At 43.2% G+C, this 20,181-nt stretch overlaps 1 protein-coding gene and 1 long non-coding RNA gene across 4 annotated transcripts in view; one reads left to right on the forward strand and one right to left on the reverse strand.

Moving 5' to 3' along the window:
- The window catches only part of LOC138850077 (uncharacterized), a 92,291-nt gene extending 81,512 nt beyond the window's left edge, over positions 1-10,779 (reverse strand). For both annotated transcript variants that reach the window (XR_011389496.1, XR_011389495.1), the window contains exon 1: positions 10,644-10,779. This is a non-coding gene — a long non-coding RNA (uncharacterized lncRNA). The remainder of the gene's footprint in view (positions 1-10,643) is intronic.
- Positions 10,039-20,181, forward strand: part of RIPK2 (receptor interacting serine/threonine kinase 2) — a 34,685-nt gene continuing 24,542 nt past the window's right edge. The window contains exons 1-3 of one of the 2 annotated variants that reach the window (XM_070075849.1): positions 10,039-10,747; positions 19,117-19,270; positions 20,036-20,112. Coding sequence is in view for 1 of the 2 variants with exons in the window: in XM_008255713.4 (XP_008253935.1) it covers positions 10,575-10,747; positions 19,117-19,270 (327 nt within the window). In the remaining variant the exon portion in view is untranslated. The remainder of the gene's footprint in view (positions 10,748-19,116; positions 19,271-20,035; positions 20,113-20,181) is intronic. The other variant, XM_008255713.4, reaches the window with a different exon arrangement.

Consider the following 20,181-nt stretch of genomic DNA (forward strand, 5'->3'; position numbering starts at 1 on the left):
AGAACTTAAATGGATTTTAAGGACAATCTCAAAATACTACAAACTTTATGATTCCATTAACAATAATAATCTTCATAAAGGACAAAATGGAAAACAGATTAGTGGTTTCCAGAGGTTAGGAATAGTGGAAGGTAAGAGTTGAGTGTAACTATAGAGGGATCATGTAAAGGATATCTTTGTGATGATGAATGTGTCAGTATTTTAAAATATATAGTATAGGGAGGAACTGGGGAGAAACATGTATGCGACATTTCTGTACTATCTTTGCAATTTCCTAGGAATTTCTAACTATCTCAACATAAAAGTGTTTTATAAATTATAGCTGAACATATTAATTTCCTGGGGCAGTTATAACAAAGAACCACAATCCAGGCAGCTTAAACAAATCAACCTCTTGCCTGACAGTTCTGGAGACTCAAAGTCCAAAATCAAATAATCACCGCGGGAGGGGTGGGAGGGGTGGATGCTGTAGCACAGCGGGTTAAAGCCCTGGTCTGAAGTGCAGGCATCCCATATGGGTGCCAGTTCTAGTCCCCAGATGCGCCTCTTCTGATCTAGCTCTCTGCTATAGCCTGGGATAGTAGTGGAAGATGGCCCTAGTCCTTGGGCCCCTGCACCCACGTTGGAGACCTGGAAGAAGCTCCTGGATCCTGGTTTTGGATCGGCACAGCTCCGTTCATTGCGGCAATCTGGGGAGTGAACCAGCAGATGGAAGACCTCTCTGTCTCTACCTCTCTCTGTAACTCTCTTTCAACTAAATAAAATAAATCTTAAAAAAAAAAAAAAAAAAAGAGTCACAGGGTTGTTTCCCTCTGAGGGTTCTGAAAAAAAATCTCCATTCTTCGCTCCTACTTTGTGGTAGCCTCAAGCCTTCCTTGACTTGTAGATAGCATTTTCTCTGCATCTTCACGATATCTCCCTCTGTGTATGCCTGTTATTGTGTTCAAATTTTCCATTCTCAAAAGGACATGATCCTAACTGCAAAAATGCTGTTTCAAAATATGCTCACATTTTAGGTACTTGGGGTTAGGACTTCCACATTTTTTACAGGTACACAATTTAACCCATAATGCTGGATCTAAAAGAATCAATTTCACGAGTACAGGTGAGAAAACTTGGCTTAAAGGCAGTTCATACAAGAAAAAGGGGGGGAGGGGGAACTAGCTGACAAAACAAAAGCCCTAATTTTGTCACAGTCTTAACATAAATTAATAATTTAAGAAGACTGCTTTGGGGAAAAAATGAATGCTGTCTTCCATTGCCTTAATAGAGTCAGTTCAAAAAAGGGCATAGCCACATGTCTCTCACCTGTCAGATTTCATGTGGCACTTCTTAATCTGTTCAGATGTAGGAGGTACTGATGAAGTAAAATGAATTCATAGTAGCACCATGGTGAGCCTGAAAACCAAGCTAAAGTAAATGGAGATGCCAAAGACTAATGATGACAGAACTGTCTTCAAAGTATTTATCTTTTAAATCCTTCATACTACTCTTAAAATGGTATGGGTGTGTTTTTGAATGAATTACAAAGCTTAAATTGTCTAGGTACAAGAATTAGACTAAAAACACGATAAAAGCAGGTAACGTTAAGACCAGAAGAACTTTGTAAAATTTGGAATTTAGAGAATTTTAACAATAAACAATAGAAATTTCTGACCATTGGAAACAGCCTACCCAAATGTAATGAATTCTGTTCTGCCAGTAAATACGCAGAAGCTGGGAAAGCCTTCATTAAGCATGCTAACATTAGGTGGGAGATTGCACTAACTCAGTGTTCCCAGCTTTATTTTTACTTTCCAGCATTTTCATAAAAAGATATGCTAATTTAACCTTTTAAGAAATTTTCTAAAAATAACTTCACTTTTTTCCCAAAGCCTAGATGATAAATATGTGATTTTAGATAGAAAAATGTTGAGAATGTTATTAGTAAATACTACATGAAGAGGCTGATTTCAATATAATCTTTACTAATAATTCTAATATGAGAAATGTTTAGTGTTTTCCAACTGACATATGAAGAATTTTGTCTGAGTTGTTTAAATTCTTTAAATGATTAGAAGAAATATCATTTTTTCAGTCAATTTAAAAATGACATCATGTTCCATTTTAAGATAGAATAGAGGGCCTAAATGAGAAACATGAGTGTACTCATTAACTCCAAAAATATGTATGTTCCTAACCTTTCATAATTTTATAACAGATTCTATGTTGTCAGATATATCCAGGTAATTTTGAGATTTATTTTTTAGGGGAGGTAGCAAATATATTGCAAATATTAAGTTTTCCCACACAGAACACTATTATGCAATTATAGAGGCTTCCCTAGCATTCAAGCTTTTATAACTTATTAGGTGCTTTTAGCTTATACAAACAGGAAAAAGAAGAAATGAGATGTTTGAAATTCTTAAATTCATATTTTAGTGATTTACTTAAATCACTGTCTTGTTTCTAACTGAAAACATATGAGATATTTCAAGCTGCTGCTTTTCCATAAATTAACACGTAAAGGTATTTACAAATAACTTTTATTCTCGGTAAATGAAAAACAAACCTTAATATAACTTTACAGAATTTCAAACAGATGAATTCAACATACAGATGTGAAGTTTGTTTTTTAAGCTTAATTTTCACATTATTCTAATTTTTAATTTCTAATTTTGTAGATGTACTTCAGCATTGGTGCTACCTAAGCTTCCTGTCTGTGTGCAATTCATTATTAAAATTAATTTAAATAAATATGTGTATATATAAATGCATATATGTATATATACATATCCATATAAATATACATATGAGGGCACCTCAAGAATTTGTAAAAATATGCATTATCTTTGAATTCTATTTTCCATGAATGTTTTGAAGTACTCTTGAATAGTTTAATTCCCATATATATGACTAAGGTTACATATTTCTTAAACTGTATACTGGTGAAAACTATCATGAAATCTAAAATTTTGAGGTTGTTTTAAATAAATTGATGCCAGATACTTAGAAAGATTGTGATGAAACAAATCTTAAAATTTAAATGAATTTAGAAGCACCAAACTCTTCAGAAATCAGCAGATAACATTATGCTATTTCAAAAAGAAAGGAAAGTAAACCTGTGGAGAAATAGCTACTCCAAATATCTGAAGGAAAAACTGGTACCTCAGCGAAGAACAATTCAATGAAAAATACAAACATACTCTTTAAAAAAGTATTTGTTGATTTATTTATTTATTTGAAATGTAGAGTGACAGACAGACAAACAGAGAAAGAGATCCTCTATCCATTGGTACATTCCCCAAATAGCTACAATGGCCAGGGCTGCACCAGTGTGAAGCCAGGAGCCTGGAACTCCATCTGGGTCTAGCGTGTGGATGGCAAGTGCCCAAGCACTCGGGCAATCTGCTGCTGCTTCCCCAGGCACATTAGCAGTAACATGGATCAGAAGTAGAGCAGCAAGACTCGAAATGGCATTCGTATGGGAAAAAGGCATCATAAGCTGCTGCTTACCCTACTGCACCACAAAGCCAGTCCCCAACATAGTCTTTAATACGTAGAAATTCACACGGTGTGTAGCAGGCAAAGCCTCTGTCATTGATGCTGGCATCCCATATGGGCTCTGGATTGAGTCCCTGCTCCTCTCCCAATTCGGCTCCTTGCCAATGACGTAGAAAAGCATCAGAGGGGTCAGAGCTGTGGCACAGCGGGTAAAGCCGCTGCCTGCAGTTCTGGACACCGGTTTGAGTCCCTGCTGCTCCACTTCAGATCCAGTTCTCTGCAATGTCCTGGGAAAGCAGCAGAAGACGGCCCAAGGCCTTGGACCCCTGCACCTACATGGGAGACCTGAAAGAAGCTCCTGGCTCCAGGCTTCAGATTAGCCCAGCTCCAGCCATTGTGGTCATTTGGTGAGTGAGCCAGCAGATGGAAGACCTCTCTCTCTCTCTCTGCCTCTCTTTCTCTCTCTGTATGACTCTGACTTTCAAATAAGTAAATAAATCTTGAAAAGAAGAGAAGAGAAGAGAAGAGAAGAGAAGAGAAGAGAAGAGAAGAGAAGAGAAGAGAAGAGCATCAGAACATGGCCTAAATGCTTGAGCCACTGTGACCCACACGGGAGCCCCAGATGAGGCTCTGATGAGGCTCCTGGCTCTTGGCTCCCTTCTGGCCCAGCCCTGAACAATGTGGCTACCTGGGGAGTGACCTAGCAGATGCAGGATCTTTCTCAGTGACTCCTTCAAACAAACAAATAAATCTTTTTTTAAAAATGTAGAAAATCACCTTTAGAAATATGTAAACATAATTTCACATGCATGAAATAACATAAGCTAAGATTATTTATTGCAGCATTATTTGCAATAGCAAGTGTGTGAAAACAATTCCAGTGTTCATCAATTTGGGATAAATTGTGAAGTCTCTACCATCCTTTAGAAAAACCTTTTTTTTTAAAAAAAGATTTATTGTATTTATTTGAAAGACTGAGTTATAGAGAGAGGTAGAGACAGAGAGAGAGAGGTCTTCCATCTGCTGCTTCACTCTCCAAATGGCCTCAACAGCTGGAACTGAGCCCATCTGAAGCCAGGAACTTCTTCCAGGTCCCCCACATGGGTGCAGGGACCCGAGAACTTGGGCCATCCTCTTCCCAGGCACATTAGCAGGGTGCTGGATGGGAAGTGCAGTAGTTGGGACTTGAACCAGCACCTATATGGGATGTCAGCGCTGCAGGCCGGGGTTTTAACCTACTGTGCCACAGCGCTGGCCCCATCTATCATCCTTTATAAAATGAAAAAGGGGGGACAGCATTGTGGCATAGTGGGTACAACTGCCACTTGCAGCACTGGCATCCCATATAGGCACTGTTTCGAGACCTGGCTGCTCCATATCTGATCCAGCTCCCTGCTAATGCACCTGGGAAAGCAGCAGTATTTGGCCCAAGATACTGCCACACAGTTTGCTCCTGCAACCACGTGAGGCACCGGAATGAAACTCCTGGTTCCTGGCTTCAGTCAGAGCCCAGCCCTGGCCCTTGCAGGCATCTAACCAGTAGATGGAAGCCTCTCTCTCTCTCTTTCTCTTCCCCCCCCCTCTCTCTCTTTCTCTCTCTCTCTGCCTCTACCTCACCCTCTCTATAACTCTGACTTTTAAATAAATAAATATTTTTTAAAATGAAAAAGGATGAGGAGGTTTTTAAATGCATTCCCATGGAAAGATATTCAAAATATATTGTTAAGCAAAAAGAACAAGCAAAATGAACAGTGTTACACCAATTATAACTAATTATATAAAAGTGAGAGGCATTTTATACAAACATGTTTATTTTATACTTAAACTTATTAACATTTTACTGAGGTATAAAATATATTTATATTTTTATTGAATATAATAAATGTACAGCAAAGTACACCTTGGTGTGTAACTTCCAAGAATTTTCATGAACCGAACACAATCATGCAACTAGCAGCTGGAGTTTAGAACCTAGAATGAGAAGCAGAACATTATTTCAACCCAGAAACCTCTCCAAATTCCTCCTAGTCACCACTTCCTCCCTACAAAAGCCACAATCCTAATTTCCGAAAGTCTATTTTTGTACTTAATGTAAATGAACTCAAACAGTACACAATCTTCTGTATTTGGCCTTCTGCATCCAACATTGTATTTGTGTACTTCATCAATCTTGTACATGGTTCAGTTGCATTGTTATTTAGTATTCTGTTGCATAAATGTGCCACAACTGAATCTATTATTTGTAGACACTTGCGTAATTTCTACTTTAAGACTATTGAAGCTAGCACTGCTATAAACATTCTAGAATGTGCACAACATGTCCACATACCTAATTGAGGAACTGCTGGGTCACACAGTCTGTGTGTCTGCAATTTTAACAGATACTGCCACACAGTTTGCAAAATCAGTCGGACCCATTGGCATTGCCCATTAGTAATGTATGAGAGTTCTACCTGCTCCAAATCCTCACCCATACTGGGAATATTCTGTCATTAGTATTTGGACAATCATGTTGCCTGGTGGATTTAATGTGTAAATCCTTGAGAATTAATGTCACCTTTTCTCCTTTGCCTTTTAGATCCTCTCCTTTGTGAAGTATCTAAGTCCTCTGCCCAGTATTGCATTGGATTATATGAATTTATAGTTTTAAATTTCAAACTTGGTGTATATATTTTTTAAAGTAAATTTAAAAGCAATCTAACTGAAAAGACAAATAAACTATACAGTTCTATGCTTTCCCTAGAGATTTATATTAGTATTTTAGATGCCCTGAAAAATTCTACACATTTTAACACCATACATGATTAGAGGAATTCTATTTTCTTTCTTGTATATAGGAAATATTTTTTCAAGAAATTAATAACAATTATCATAACAGATTTTTAAAACAACTCTAATTTTTCATGCATTTCATTAGATCTATCAAATATCTATAAATATAATTTCTGAATTATTCAAGTTATATATCTTTTAGGGTTATTAAAATTATATAATCTTATCATTTTTAAAAGATTTATCCATTTATTTGAAAGTCAGAGTTACACAGAGAAGGAGAGGCAGAGAGAGGTCTTCCATCCGCTGGTTCACTCCCCTGATAGCTGCGACGATCTGAAGCCAGGAGTCAGGAGCTTCTTCCAGGTCTCCCACACAGGGGCCCAAGGTCCTGAGCCATCTTCCACTGCCCTCCCAGGCCACAGCAGAGAGCTGGATCGGAAGTGCAGCAACCGAGACTTGAACCAGAGTCCATATACAATTATTTTAATTAAAGTTTTTTCTCTTGAAGCCTGCCATCTCTCTGCTGCAATGAAAACATCTGCTACATGTCTCTTGTCCTGGGTTTCTCTTCACATTTTTCTGGTCTTTATTCCTTGCCCTTCTCTTTCTTGGCTTACTCATGTGTTCTGTTGAAGCACTAGTAGTTTTCTTTTTTTTTTTTTTTTGACAGGCAGAGTGGACAGTGAGAGAGAGAGAGACAGAGAGAAAGGTCTTCCTTTTACCGTTGGTTCACCTTCCAATGGCCGCTGCGGCCGGCGCACTGCACTGATCCGAAGGCAGGAGCCAGGTGCTTCTCCTAGTCTCCCATGCAGGTGCAGGGCCCAAGCACCTGGGCCATCCTCCACTGCACTGCCCGGCCACAGCAGAGAGCTGGCCTGGAAGAGGGGCAACTAGGACAGAATCTGGCGCCCCGACCGGGACTAGAACCCGGTGTGCCGGCGCCGCGGCTCAATAGGCTAATCCTCTGCCTGCCAGTAGTTTTCTTAAAAATAAAAATAAAATGTGGAGGTTACCATTTAGGCTAGTGGTTGATACCTGTGTCCCACATGGGAATACCTGGGTTAGATTTTCAGCTCTGGCTCCTGACTCCAGGTTTCTGCTAATTCAGTCCCTGGGAGGCAATGATGATGGCTCAAATGACTGGGTCCTTGCCACCCATGTGGAAGACCTGACTTGAATTCTGGGCTCCTGAATCAGTCGCTAGCCTGGCCAGGGCAAGATGTGGGTATTCGGGAAGTGAACTAGCAGATAGCATGTGCTTTCTCAATCTTTTCATTTCTTGCCTCTCAAATAAAAAAATTCAAATAAAGTGAATGAAAAGTGTTTGCTTCTTTGTACCCATATTTGTAAAAATGCTTTTAGTCTGCTCTTAGAGTTGATAGATAATTTGATGGACTACAGAATTCTAGTTTGGAAGTTACCATCCTTCAGAACTGTGAAGAAACTTCACTTCATTGTTTTAGAAGATGAGTTTTATTGGTAAGAAATCCAGTGCTACACCACTGCTTTTCCTTTCCCACAGTCCTTTGTGCTCTTCCTTTTCAACTGAGTCCTGTAGGATGTTCCTCAGTGGATAGCTCAAGATGGGCTCTTTTGCCACTCAGCAAGTGTTGACCTGATAATACACTATCAAAACTCAAAAATGCATCCATGCCGGCGCCACGGCTCAATAGGCTAATCCTAGCGGCGCCAGCACACGAGGTTCTAGTCCCGGTTAGGGCACTGGATTTTGTCCCGGTTGCCCCTCTTCCAGGCCAGCTCTCTGGGAGTGCAGTGGAGGATGGCCCAAGTGTTCGGGTTCTGCACCCCATGGGAGACCAGGAGAAGCACCTGGCTCCTGCCTTCGGATCAGCACAGTGCGCCGGCTGCAGCGCGCCAGCCGCAGAGGCCATTGGAGGGTGAACCAATGGCAAAGGAAGACCTTTCTCTCTGTCTCTCTCTCTCTCTCTCTCACTGTCCACTCTGCATGTCAAAAATAAATAAATAAATTTAAAAATATGCATCCATGGTACAGGCTTCAAGAGGTTGCTCAAGGGCAAAGAAATTTGGGAACTTGCCATGAAGGAAATACAAACTGCAGATGTGAGCCTTGAAACCAGGCTTAACAAAGATATTAGGGCCAGAGAAATAAAGATTGTCCCATACTGTGTCCATGTGAGATTGCCCAGAAAACAAAATGAGGATGAAGACTGACTAAACAAGCTCTATACTTTGATTACCTATGTACCTGTCACTGCTTTTAAAAATCTAGTTAATGTGAATAAGCACAGGTTATCAAAGAAAGTTATAAGCGGCCAGTGACGTAGCATGGCAAATAAAGTTGCCACCAGCGATGAAGGCATCATATCCCGCTGTTCCACTTCTGATCCAGTTCCCTGCTAATGCTAATGAAAAGCATAAGATGACCCAGGCATTCGGGCCCCTGCACCCACATGGGAGATGCGGATGAAGCTCTGACTTCAGCCTAGATCAGCACTGGCCATTGCAGCCATCTGGGGAATGAACCAGTAGGTGGAAAATCTCTCTTTCTCTGTCTCCCTCTCTTTCTGTAGCTCTGGTTTTCCAGAGAGAGAGAAAAGAAAAAAGTTCTAAGACCAAACAGTGTCATTCTAATCCCCATCCTTTATTCTTATGTAACCCCTTGGAAGACTTTTAGTATGTTAGTGCTCTCACCTCTTTTCAGGATGTGCTTTAACACAGGCCTTTTTTAGTTTGTGAGTTCTTTAAATGTGGATACTCCCGTCCTTCACTCCTAGAAAAGTTTTTTGAAGTACTACTTCGATCATTTCCTCCCCTTTTTGTTTGTTTTGTCATGTTTGTCTTTCTGGAATTCTTAGTTTCTTGACTGATTGGATGAATAAATGGAAAACTTTCCTGAGCATTTTTTGTAGCATAAAGCTTATTAAGCAATAAAGTACAGACTGTCAAACCACATCTTTAAAAACTATTATAAAATTATCAAAATTTTAAACACATTATTTGTTGAGAACTTCCCCCTATTGTAAAATGTAACGCTACTACTCTCATTTCAGGCAATTCAGAAATACAAGAATCATTAGTTCTCTGTAAGCAGAAATCCTTTACTCAAGTTAGGCATTCCTTATTACTGCTGCCCTAGAATTCGTTAAAGAACTAGTCTGGGTTACCAGTATATATGATATTGCACTCACCCTACAGAACAGTCATTTAGGGGGAAAGGTGTTTGTTGAGGGTAGAAAGGCTGGAAGATGTTTGCAGTCTTTTTTATTAAACACTGAGGGCATTCCGCTAAGATCTATAAGGAAGAAATCTTTGCAACAGTCCCTGGAGTTAGAGAGATGGACTCTCGGGGTTATTTAGGGAACTAAGAAGAGCGGGAGAAACCAGATCTCCAGTATTGGAACAAGTGGCAGCTAAGCACCTGCACTTGTTCCACTATAAAAGGGTCTATCATCCACTCCACACTCCTAATGTGGCTGTAAACTAGAGAGGATTGAAGTCCCGGTACACAGATGAACTCACAGCCCCAAACAGCCAGAAGCACTGGAAGACAACACGCCCCCTCCACCCACAACAGGGCCCTTCCCGCGCAGGCGCAGAGTCTGGAGCGCCCCTCCCCCGAGCCAAAATAAGCCCACCCTCCCAGCCCCCAACCCCGCACAGTGCTTCTGGTGTTCGACGACTCGCAGAATCCTCGGTGCGCGGGCCCGCTGCCCAAGCCTATCCTGGTCAGCTGGCCGCTGAGAGGGACTTTCCCAAAAGGAAAACTTTCCCAAAAGGAAAACTTTCCCAAAGCCGGATGGGGGATGGGGAGGAGGACTGAAGATAAAAGGGGCGCCCTGGCTGCCTGTCCAGTCCCTTGACCGGTAGCCTCAGCCCCTGGGTGTCGCACAGATCGTCGGGGACCGCGCGACGCGGGTGCAACACCCCGGCCGCAGGAGGCAGGGTCGCCAGCGAGCCGCCCGTCTCTTTCCTCAGCGCTGCCACTGACGTCGTCTGAGAAGCTGCTGAGGGAGGAGCCCCGACGGCCAGGCTGGGGCGGCGGCGGCGCGCGCGGGCCACGGCCAGGTCCGCCAGAGGAAGCTCCTCCTCGGCGCGACGCGGCGCCGCTGACTCGACCCACTGCACAGGAGACGAGGCCGCTCCGGCTCGAGCAAAGCCAGCGTCTGGCCTTGGCCGCCCTGGGAATGGCCGGCCTCGATACCTAGCGCCCGCGACAGGGAGGGCCTCGCCGGCTTCCCGCCTTCACGCTTGCATCTGGACGACTGAGGCTCCCTGAGAACCGCTGGCACACCCGAAACCGGCCGGCGGCCTGAGCGCCCGCGCCGCCCGTGACCATGAACGAGGACGCCATCTGCAGCGCCCTGCCCACCATCCCCTACCACAAACTCGCCGACCTGCGCTACCTGAGCCGCGGCGCCTCCGGCACGGTGTCGTCGGCCCGCCACGCCGACTGGCGCGTTCAGGTGGCGGTGAAGCATCTGCACATCCACACCCCGCTGCTCGACAGGTAGGGCGCCGGCGCCTCCACGCAAAGCCCGCAGCCCTGCTGCGTGCCCGCCCCCGACGCGGCGCAAGAGGGTTCTAGATCCAGAAGGGCAGTGAGCGCCTGGGGTCCGTCCCTGCCCTCGTCACCTCTAGGCAGTCTCCCTGGGGAGAACCGGCTTCTCCGGAGGTGCTAATGCGTTCCTCCATGGTTTCGTCTCTCTCCTCTCCTCTTACTCTCCCCAGGGTTTCCTCTCCCCATACTCCCAAAATCAGCATTTTCAGCCCAACTGTAAAAGCCCTGTTTCCTGTAGTGGATGTGGGTTTTGTTTCCTTTGTTTTTCTGCCCGAAATTGGGCTACGGGGCTGTCTAATAAGTAATTCTCATCCATCCACAGGTGGCTGTTAAACACTTTTAAGTGTGACCCCCTGTGAATTGAAGTGTGCTGTAAGATACACACTGGAATTCGAACACTTAGAAAATCAAGAACAAAAACCTTATGATTTATGTACCATTCATATTTCCATATTGGTTGAATGATGATAAAATTTTGACACATTGGGCTAAATATAATCTATTGTTAAAGTTCATTTCACATGTTCCTTTTTACTTGTTTTGTAATGTGGCTACTAGAAAATTTTTAATTGTATGCGTGGTTCACATTATATTTTCATTTGACAGTGCTGCTCTAGAGTTTGTGATGCTTGAGTTTTGGTTTTGCTGGTTTTGTTTTGTTTGTGGTTTATTAAGTGTAGTAATGAAAGTTCGAATATCAAACTCAACAACCAATTCAGTTTCTTCCTCTCTCATAGGAAAGACTGCCCCCAGAGGAAATGTGTATTATTTTTGCTAACAATAAATTGAACTAGAAGACTTGTAAGTGGCCAAAAATTATGAATCTCTCACATCGTGGAACATTTTTAGTGCAGTGTTCGAGTTTTAAAGGAAGGCAGCATTAATTTCTGTTTTGTTTCCAGAAAAACATTACAACCATATACTGCAGACTTGTAACTGATGTATTGGTTAGTGAGTCCAGTTACTATTCTGTGCATTTTCCTTTCAGCAAGGATATAACTAGGCCTCCTATTTACTTAGTTAACACCCAGGAGTGCAACTTTCTCTGTCCCCCCATCTCTAATTTGAAAATACATCATCTAATACATTTTGCAGTGTCCCTATCAGATAATTTCTCAGCTTCAATCCTGTCAAATTATTGGACTTTGGTCTGCCTCTGGCTTTTCTTTGCTGTCTCTCACAATCAAGCTGAAGTTAGCTAGATCCCAGAGGAGATTCCGGATTTCTCTAGAGATGCCTGCCACTTTTGCATTCAAGGTTCAGTAAAATACAGGATGTGGTGTCTTTACCCTGCACCTTTTATTCTATGCAGCAAGTGCTGAACTAGGGTGTGTGAAGTTTAAAGGATGGTGGTTGGTTAAAGTGGATGAATATATTTTAGAACTAACTGTGTAACTATAGCACTGATAGACTCACTGCACACCTTAAAGCTAGATGATCCTCCGATTTTGGATGCTACTTTCTCAAGATTTTAATTTATTTCAGCCTTATGACATTTAGGGGCCAATGAGTGAAGAAGGAGTTCCCTTCCCATACTCCTTTACACTTTTCCATACTCCTTTACACTTTTCATTGTCTAAATTGGGTAGAAAATGAGCCTCAAGGAACCATCCTACCAGTGGAACATTATGCATTACCATCTCATTCTTTTTACCCACCTGTAAACTAAAAGTGTTATGTAGATTTATGTAGTCTGGGTATAGGGCTAGGCCGTGCACTTGACTCACAGTGTGTCTGTGCATGTCCTTCTTGGGCTCTGGTATAGACAGTGTTTGCATTGTTCTTTGGGATCACCTGAAAGAAAAATAAATTCATGTGATGATGTTACATGCCCTTATTTTTGTGAATGGTGAGTCACCATCCATAACGTGACTTCTCTTCGTGTACCTCCCCCTTCCTCTTACGAGATTGATCGTTCAAATACCCTGTCTATGTCATAACTTTTTTGATTGAAATTATGTGTTGAGTGAGTTTGTTGATATGTTCATAGAAGATGTATTTCATACTTTAGGTTTTTTTAATGTAAAAGCCTATCTTTACAATCTTTTGGCTCTGTTTTCCCACTTAATCATGTCAGAATCTAAGAACCTTCCTACTTCTCTGATTAGAAAGAACTTAGGCCTTTATTGTCCCATGGTTGCAATTCAAATCTGACCAAAATTCTGCCACTTTCTGGTGTGGTCATTAGAAATTGTTTTTCGGGGGACTAGCAGTGTGGTGTAGTGGATAAAGCTGCCCCTTGTGAGGTTGGCTTCCTATATGGGTGCCAGTTTGTGTCCTGGCTGCTCTACTTCTGATCCAGCTCTGTGCTAATGGCCTGGGAAAAGCAGCAGAAGATGGCCCAAGTGTTTGGGCCCCTGAAACCCATGTGGGAGACCCAGATAAAGCTCCTGGCTCCTGACCTGGGCTTGGCCCAGTGCTGGCTGTTGATGCCATTTGGGGAGTGAAACAGCGGATGGAATACCACCCCCCCAACTCTGTCACTCCCTCTCTCTCTTTCAAAATAAATAAATATATATTTTTTCTTTAAAATTATTTTTCTGAGCCTCAGTGCCCTCACAGCAAAGATAATGATACCCCTTAGAGGGTTGATCATAGGATGATAGTGCATGTAAAGTGTCTGACACACGACAGGGTCATAATAGAAGAAAGAATGTCTCATGCCCTTAATGGGAGGAGGAAGGTGCACACTAAGTTTCACTGAGACTTCCTTAGAATGTCCTCTTTTTTTTTTTTTTTTTTTTTTTTTTTTTTTTTTTTTTTGACAGGCAGAGTGGACAGTGAGAGAGAAAGACAGAGAAAGGTCGTCCTTTGCCGTTGGTTCACCCTCCAATGGCTGCCGCAGCCGGCATGCTATGGCCAGCGCACCGCGCTGATCCGATGACAGGAGCCAGGTGCTTCTCCTGGTCTCCCATGGGGTGCAGGGCCCAAGCACTTGGGCCATCCTCCACTGTACTCCCCGGCCACAGCAGAGAGCTGGCCTGGAAGAGGGGCAACCGGGACAGAATCCGGCGCCCCGACCAGGACTAGAACCCGGTGTGCCGGTGCCGCAAGGCGGAGGATTAGCCTAGTGAGCTGCGGCACCGACCAGCATGTCCTCTTTATACTTCTTTCCAATATCTGGGAATCTTCAGTTTCATACTCTGCATCTCCCTGTAAAACTGTAATTCCTGCCCACCCCCACTGAGGCAAATGCAGAATTGTTCCAATTTAATGAGTGTAAGTTTAATTATGAATGCGTTTGATAGTGGCCTCCAGCTTATGATTTCTTATACCTGCTATTGCACACATTGGGAGGTGGTAGTGATGGCTCAAGTGATTACATTTCTGCCCTCCTTGTGGGAGACCTGGGTTGAGTTACTGATCCTGGCTGTTGTTGTCATTTGGGGAATGAACTTGTGGATGGGAAGAACGCTAGAGCTCTCTCTGTCTCTTATCTGTCTCTCTGCCTCTCAAATAAATAGATCTCACAAACTGGTATATTTAATTTCCTCACAGTTGGAGTTGGAGGATAGGTAGAAGGAGAGAAGCTTTTCACTTTGTGCCCTATAACTCTTGAATTTTGAAACATGTAATATCTATTCAAACATACTTGACCAAGATACATTGTTTTTTGCTTGGTTTCACTTTTCTCTGTTTTTAAAGCAGGCCTCAAAGTCTGATTTGTTTGGTGCTGTTTGTATTTCAACAGCCATTCATCTAGACCCTGGGTTGTTTAAGAGTCAACTTTCAGTTGCCTAATAGGCATGTCCTGGAAACCCTTCTATTTCTGTTACTGCTACCAACAACACCCAGTCATCCAGGGTAAAACCTGATGACATCTTCAATTCCATTTTTGTTTATTCCCCATGATCAATCAGTCATCATGACCTGCATGTTCTACTCAAGTGCTTTTCTTTCTATTTCCATTGTTGTTGTTCTAGTTTTAGGCTCCCATTGCTTAACATCTTAACTATATTGAAATCTGCTAACGACTAACTTTCAGACTCTACATCTTTTTGCTGATCTGGCATCCTGCTTCCAGGTGAATCATGCTAAAATTTTCTTTTACATACGTTATTCTCCTGCTCAGAAATCTCTATTCACAACTCAGTGACTACCAAACAAATTGATACTACCCTAATCTGGCTTTAATTCTCAGAAATGTGTCCTAGCCTATCCTGTTTCCCTTCACTCCTTTTGTATACACTGTTACATATCCTGCTCCATATTAAATAATTCACAATTTCACAAATTAGTGTTCATTTTAATGTCCTTAAATGCATCTTATACTGTCCATTGGACATCTACTTTGTTAACATGAGTTATGCATGTGGGGAGCAACCTGGACTGGACTGAGTTACTGGAATTAAGACTTATTCTATGCATCTGCTCTCCCACAATATGGCACTGGGAGAGGAGGCAACAGCTTCTACCCAGCTGCCTCTCACCAACTTGACAAGCTGCAGGACCTGCTCCTGATTGGAGGAGAGCAGCGTACTCGGCGTGTGGGCAGCCGAGTTGGGATTGGCGGAAGAGGACTATAAAGGAGGAGAGAGACGGCATGCACCAGGAACATCTAAGGGGAACATCTAAGGGGAACACCTGTGCAGCCCCCGAGAGAGCCGGCCGGCGGTGTGCCGCTCCCCCGCGGAAGTGGGGAATGTGGCAGGGGGAACCGCCCTTCCACGGAGGTGGAAGGGTCGGTAGCCAACCCGGGAAGAACCAGCAGCAAACCCGGGGAGGGCCGAGCAGACGAAAGAACAGCGCAGGGTCCTGTGTCGTTCCTCCACGAAGAGGGGGAGCGACATAATGGTGCGGTGACTCGGATATGAAGCCTAGGCAGGGCTTAGTGTCGTTCCCCCATGAAGACGGGGAGTGACATAATGGTGCCGTGACTCGGATAGGAAACCTAAGAGGGAAGAAACGGGAAGAAGTGGAAAATATCGGAGAGAGAGACTAGCAAACAGCCTAGGGAAAAGCCGGACGAAAAAGGTGCCGGAAGAAGCTATTGAAAGCCTAGGCATAGACTCAGATACGGACTACGGGGGGAAGCTGGGAGAAATCTCTAAGGTCGAAAGCGAAAGTGAAAGCTAGAACAAACAGACTCGGATGCAGACTGTGGGGAGAGGCCAGGAGAAATGAGGGAGGAGTATTGTTGGAGGAAAGCTTGGGGAAACATACCTGGTAGAGAAAAATGTTAGGGAAATTGAAGCCGCGGGGGGCAGGCCGAGGCGGAGACGAAAGCCACTTTGGGATTCGTCGAGTTAGCCTGGGAATAAGGGGCGAAAAGTTAAAACCAGAAGTGGAAACGTAAGCCAGGTTGGAATCCGTCTGATTAGCCCGGGGAGCAAAGGACGGGAAGCCAAATCGTGGGGCGGAAACGTGAGCTGGGTTGAATTCACCAGGTTAGCCCGGGGAACTTAGATTGAATACTAGTGGCGGAGACGTGAGCTGGGGCTGTGTGACTCGCGGAGGCTGCCGCGCGCAGAGAGAGCATGCGGGGCACAAGTAGATAGGGAATGCTGGGCTAGTGCGAGACCGCGGAGTGTGCGCGCGAAGCCGAGCCGCGCAGAGCCGGGAAGCCGCGCAGATGAGAGAGGCGCGGGCTGAAGCGGCTCAGAGCCGTGAAGCTGCCGCAGGGCGAGGTGCCGAGAAGCAGCCCCGGGGCGGGCGCCGGGAAGCCGCAGGGATAAGAGAAACAGAAGTTTAGAAGTAAAATGAGAGAAATAGGAATGCTGGCAAATAGAAGTAAAATGGGAGAAATAGGAATGCCCGGATAGAGAAATAGGGAAAGGCCTCCCCACAACACAGCAATGAGAGAGCTTGGATTCGGTCTGCCTGATTAGTGAGGCGATGAGCACCTGCAGGCAGCTAGCAGCTTATGCACCGCAGGTCACCGAAGACAGGCACGAATTAACATCAATAAGGCCTCCCCACAACACCGCAATGAGAAGGCTTGGATTCGGTCTGCCTGATTAGTAAGGCGGTAAGCACCAACAGGCGGCTCGACCAGAGTATGAGCTGCAGGTCACCGAAGACAGGCACGAATTAACATCAATAAGTCTCCCCACAATACCTTGGATTCCGTCTGCCTGATTAGGGCGATAAGCACCAGCAGGCAGCTCGACCAGAGTATGAGCTGCAGGTCACCGAAGATAGGCACGAATCAACACCAATAAGCCTCCCCACAATATGGCAATGAGAAGGCTTGGATTCGGTTTGCCTGATAGGGCTTGTAAGCACCTGCAGGCAGAGCAGAGCATGCGCTGCAGGGCACCGAACTCAGGCACGCATCAGCGCCTAAAAACCTCCTCACAACATGGCGAAGAGAGGACCCGGATTCGGTTTGCCTGATTGATAGGACTTGTAAGCACCTGTGGGCAACTCTAGCAAGCAGAGCAGAGTGTGTGCCGCGGGACACCGAAGACAGGCGCGTACCAGCGCCAAAAAAATAAAAAGAAAGGGGGATCTGTGGGGAGCAACCCGGACTGGACTGAGTTACTGGAATTAAGACTTATTCTATGCATCTGCTCTCCCACAATATGGCGCTGGGAGAGGAGGCAACAGCTTCTACCCAGCTGCCTCTCACCAACTTGACAAGCTGCAGGACCTGCTCCTGATTGGAGGAGAGCAGCGTACTCGGCGTGTGGGCAGCCGAGTTAGGATTGGCGGAAGAGGACTATAAAGGAGGAGAGAGACGGCATGCACCAGGAACATCTAAGGGGAACATCTAAGGGGAACACCTGTGCAGCCCCCGAGAGAGCCGGCCGGCGGTGTGCCGCTCCCCCACGGAAGTGGGGGATGTGGCAGGGGGAACCGCCCTTCCACGGAGGTGGAAGGGTCTGTAGCCAACCCGGGAAGAACCAGCAGCAAACCCGGGGAGGGCCGAGCAGACGAAAGAACAGCGCAGGGTCCTGTGTCGTTCCTCCACGAAGAGGGGGAGCGACATATGCACTGTTCCAAAGTCCTCGTATATGCAGTTGAAAAAAGAAAAGGACTCTCCTGTTAAGGAGACTTCACCCATCTTAAATGTCCTCTTCCCCAATATTGAAATATTATCCATCCTTAAGATACAGCAGAAATCCTATTTCTGTGAAGACTGTAGTGACTCCCCTGGCCCAATATACTCTTTTTTCTTAACTCCCTATAGTTTCTTTCTTTCCCTCTCTCTCTCTCTCTCTTTTTTTTTAATGACACTTAGCACATTCTCCCTTAGAAGCAAGGTTGTCATCTTGGAACTGCACCTATGGAATGCATGAAATCTGTTCTCTTTATAGTAATACAAATAAATAAATTAAAAAAGATTTGTGAAGGGTCAGCACTGTGGCTTAGCGGGTAAAGCCGCCCCCTGCAGTGCCGGCATCCCTTATGGGCATCAGTTCAAGTCCCTGCTGCTCCACTTCCGATCCAGCTCTCTGCTATGGCCTGGGAAAGCAGAAGATGAAACAAGTCCTTGGGTCCCAACACTTGCATGGGAGACCCAGAAGAAGCTCCTGGCTCCTGGCTTCGGATCGGCATAGCTTAGGCCATTGCGGCCAATTGAGGAGTGAACCAGCGGATGGAAGACCTCTCCCTCTCTCTCTGCCTCTCCTACTCTTTCTATGTATCACTGACTTTCAAATAAATAAATAAATCTTTAAAAAAAAAAAAAAGATTTTATGAGCAATTTAAAAACAAGTCTGCATCTTTTAAAAGTATCCATAATTCTGAGCACAGTTCTTGATTCATAATAAAATATTTGTTTTATGTGTGAATAAGCAAATAAACCTTGGATCAAAAGTTAAGGGTCTGTGATAAGCATTTACCTGTTCTTAGTATTCTTTTCCTGAGTTCCAGTGTGTAATGTTTAGGCATTATTGACCTTGATGCAACTATTGTCATCTAATCATTGAAAATTTTGTAACATTTACATGTTGTAATTGTATATTTGGGAAAATTTTACATGCTATGTAATCATAAAATTTAATATGATCCAAGGGAATCTGTTCATTTAGTTTAGATCCAACACTAATTATTCTAACATGGACAGGTTTACTTTAACACTGTGTTCTTTCCCTTTCCTAGGAAAAGTACAATAATAATAACCTGTGTATAGCACTTTCACCTGTCAATGGTTTATAGAAGTTATTTTAGTCTCTAAGCAGACCTGTGGAATATATAGGATAGGTACTATCTCTGTTTTAAATTTGTTGAGACTAAAGGACAAAGGAGTTATATAATTTACATGGAGTCATACAATCAATTAAATTTTTAGATGTAGGCTTAATCTATCTTATAGCATGAAAATTGTATATTTTTCATTACTTGAAATAATTATATGCATTTTATTTCCATAGTGAAAGAAATGATGTCTTAAGAGAAGCTGAAATTTTACACAAAGCTAGATTTAGTTACATTCTTCCAATTTTGGGAATTTGCAATGAGCCCGAGTTTTTGGGAATAGTTACTGAATACATGCCAAATGGATCATTAAATGAGCTCCTACATAGGGTAAGTACTCTATAATTGCTGTTATGACCATTTTCATTATGCAAACTATATAGTACTTTGGTCTTATATTCAATCAGATTATTTGGGGGTATATAAATGAATCAAAGAAAGAATAAAAAACAGCTGCAGTAGTAAAATTCCACCTTTTGTGGCTTCTTTTGTTTCTTTAAAACTGTGGAGTCAAGCCTTATTCTAAAGGACTTAGATTTCTTAGGTTATTGTTCCTGACATTTATACTGAATTCCAGTGTCCCTATGCATATATATACAGGTAAGAATGGGAACTAGAAAAGATAAACTCTGTATACTATATAATCTGTTGGTTATGCCATATTACATTTTGTGTTAATGGAAATTTAGGATTCAGATGTTACTAATACAAGTTCATAAAGTTCTGAATTAACAAGGCAATCAGTAATCTGGGTTCCAGATACATTAGCTTTTCTTCTAAAGGGCAGTAGTATCAGCGATTTTTGCTGTTTTTCTCAAGGTACCAGTTACTCATTCTCAAAATATATGTATTTTTTACTGTTTGCTTGACATTACATAATTAATATCTGCAATCAATTGTTTCTGTTGAGAAATCTTTTTAAAATGCTTGGCCCATGTTCTGAGGGTTAGTTTAGGTAAAATTGAGTAATAAAATCTGTAAAACTCCAAGTACTGGACACTCCCCAATTATAATAATCACAGTGCTCTGTAAGTGACCAAGGGAAAGTGGTGCCACTGTCAGCCACTCATGGAGTCAACTTCCTCTTTGTTTCAGAATACATCGCATTCTATTCATGACTTGTGACCATCTGAAACAAAGATGGAGTGAAGTAACTGGTGTCGATCTGTAAGGTTTGTGTAACCACAGTAGTCAAGATGCAAATTTTAATAAAGCAAGCTTTTTAAAAAATCTTTGAGAAC

This window comes from Oryctolagus cuniculus, chromosome 6 (assembly GCF_964237555.1).
Source record: "Oryctolagus cuniculus chromosome 6, mOryCun1.1, whole genome shotgun sequence".
NCBI lineage: Eukaryota > Metazoa > Chordata > Mammalia > Lagomorpha > Leporidae > Oryctolagus > Oryctolagus cuniculus.